The 1,002-nt window shown below is 43.8% G+C and overlaps 1 protein-coding gene across 1 annotated transcript in view; it reads right to left on the bottom strand.

Annotated features, from left to right (window-relative positions):
• Positions 1-784, bottom strand: part of E2f7 (E2F transcription factor 7) — a 30,411-nt gene extending 29,627 nt beyond the window's left edge. The window contains exon 1 of the mRNA XM_005358079.1: positions 692-784. Within this exon, the coding sequence (XP_005358136.1) occupies positions 692-784 (93 nt within the window). The remainder of the gene's footprint in view (positions 1-691) is intronic.
• Between the last annotated feature and the right edge of the window lie 218 nt (positions 785-1,002).

Here is a 1,002-nt window from a genome sequence, read left to right on the forward strand (position 1 = left end):
AGCCACCATGTGGTTGCTGGGAATTGAACTCAGGACCTTTGGAAGAGCAGGCAATGCTCTTAACCGCTGAGCCATCTCTCCAGCCCCCTAAAACTGGTTTTTTGTACCTCTTTGCTTTTGTTTAAACAAATGCTCAGACTTCACTGCTCTAGCTTTCCCGCAGGGCATCCACTAATGGGCACACCTGTGCCATCGCAGGCCAAGGTGACAGTGTAGACATTGCTACGGCCAGTTTAGTCGGTAATGTGTTCAAAATGCACAGACGTGCATCAGTGTAAAAGAAGAAGAAGGGCTGCTAACTGCGCAGAATAGCTAGTGAGGGCCAGGCACGTTGGCCCTGTATGGTAGGCAGACTACACTCTTGGCAGAACCTCTGTATAAGATTCACTAGGATGAGGTCGGTATTTCTCAGCATGTTAACATTAAATCTGGTACTAAGATTTCTAATTTCTGCAAAGCATTAGCTAAACTTTCCTTGACAACTCTAAGCACTACACACTTGATTGCTGCACCTGGCATATCTTTGACTTTAGGATCTGGTTCCAACACTAGTGACTAGGTACAGAACTGAAACAATGGTTCTTTAAAACCTCTTTTTTTAATGGTCACCAAAACCGTGCTGTGCATAAGATGAAAGCCAGGCACCATCATCTAAAAGACGTTAGTGATCCAAGTGTTTATATGTGCTTACCTTTTGTGCACTTTCGGCATCTTCAACGGCAAAATCCAGTCTGGCCTGTCTGGGGCTCATCAAGTCTTTTAGTGTTAAACAATTTACCTCCATCTGGAACACACAATTATATCAGAAAACGATTTCACACTTACCTCCTGCTCCAACAACAGAAATGCCATTTGTGAACATCCACTTGCTCGTCCCTAGAGCATTCCTGGGAATTTCCAGGAACGCAAACACCCTCCGACCCTCATGAAAAACTCACTGAACAAACGCTTAAAACATACTTAGAAGTCACAGAAAATCTGGGAAGAAGAAAAACTAATCAA

The sequence above is a fragment of the Microtus ochrogaster genome, chromosome 24 (genome assembly GCF_000317375.1).
Source record: "Microtus ochrogaster isolate Prairie Vole_2 chromosome 24, MicOch1.0, whole genome shotgun sequence".
Classification (NCBI taxonomy): Eukaryota; Metazoa; Chordata; class Mammalia; order Rodentia; family Cricetidae; genus Microtus; species Microtus ochrogaster.